The sequence below is a fragment of the Trichinella spiralis genome, assembly GCF_000181795.1.
Source record: "Trichinella spiralis strain ISS 195 chromosome Unknown Scfld4034, whole genome shotgun sequence".
In the NCBI taxonomy this organism is placed as follows: Eukaryota; Metazoa; Nematoda; class Enoplea; order Trichinellida; family Trichinellidae; genus Trichinella; species Trichinella spiralis.
In genome coordinates, this window is record NW_003530973.1 from 1 (window position 1) to 700 (window position 700).

The 700-nt window shown below is 46.7% G+C and overlaps 1 protein-coding gene across 1 annotated transcript; it reads left to right on the top strand.

The window, feature by feature from the left end:
- The first annotated feature begins 300 nt into the window (after positions 1-300).
- On the top strand, positions 301-692 carry Tsp_14914 (conserved hypothetical protein). The gene is made up of 2 exons (XM_003367573.1): positions 301-409; positions 493-692. Exons 1-2 carry the CDS (start codon positions 301-303, stop codon positions 690-692), a joined length of 309 nt encoding a protein of 102 aa, XP_003367621.1.
- The last annotated feature ends 8 nt before the right edge of the window (positions 693-700 follow it).

A 700-nucleotide genomic window follows, 5' to 3' on the forward strand; every position in this document is an offset into this window, starting at 1 on the left:
CGCACTGTGGTGGATTCGAGTACGCTTTACACACGCTAACGAGTAGCAATTGGAGGGCAAGTCTGGTGCCAGCAGCCGCGGTAATTCCAGCTCCAATAGCGTATATTAAAGTTGCTGCGGTTAAAACGCTCGTAGTTGAATTGTGGTCTTAGACAACAGTCCCCCTACAAAGGTGTGGCACGGTTGCTCGAGATCTTCATTCGTGGTTGCTGTTGTTGCTCTTCATTGAGTGTCAATGGTGCCTCGAGATTTTACTTTGAAAAAATTAGAGTGCTCAAAGCAGGTTGTGATGCCTGAATAATGGTGCATGGAATAATAGAATACGATCTCGGTTCTATTTTGTTGGTTTTCGAACCGGAGATAATGATTGAAAGGAACAGACGGGGGCATTCGTATTGCTGCGTTAGAGGTGAAATTCTTGGATCGCAGCAAGATGAACAATTGCGAAAGCATTTGCCAAGAATGTTTTCATTAATCAAGAACGAAAGTTAGAGGTTCGAAGGCGATCAGATACCGCCCTAGTTCTAACGGTAAACTATGCCAACCAGCGATTCGCCGAAGTTCATTTAAGACTCGGCGAGCAGCTTCCGGGAAAGCCAAAGTGTTTCGGTTCCGGGGGAAGTATGGTTGCAAAGCTGAAACTTAAAGGAATTGACGGAGGGGCACGACCACGAGTGGAGCCCGCGGCTTAGATTGACTC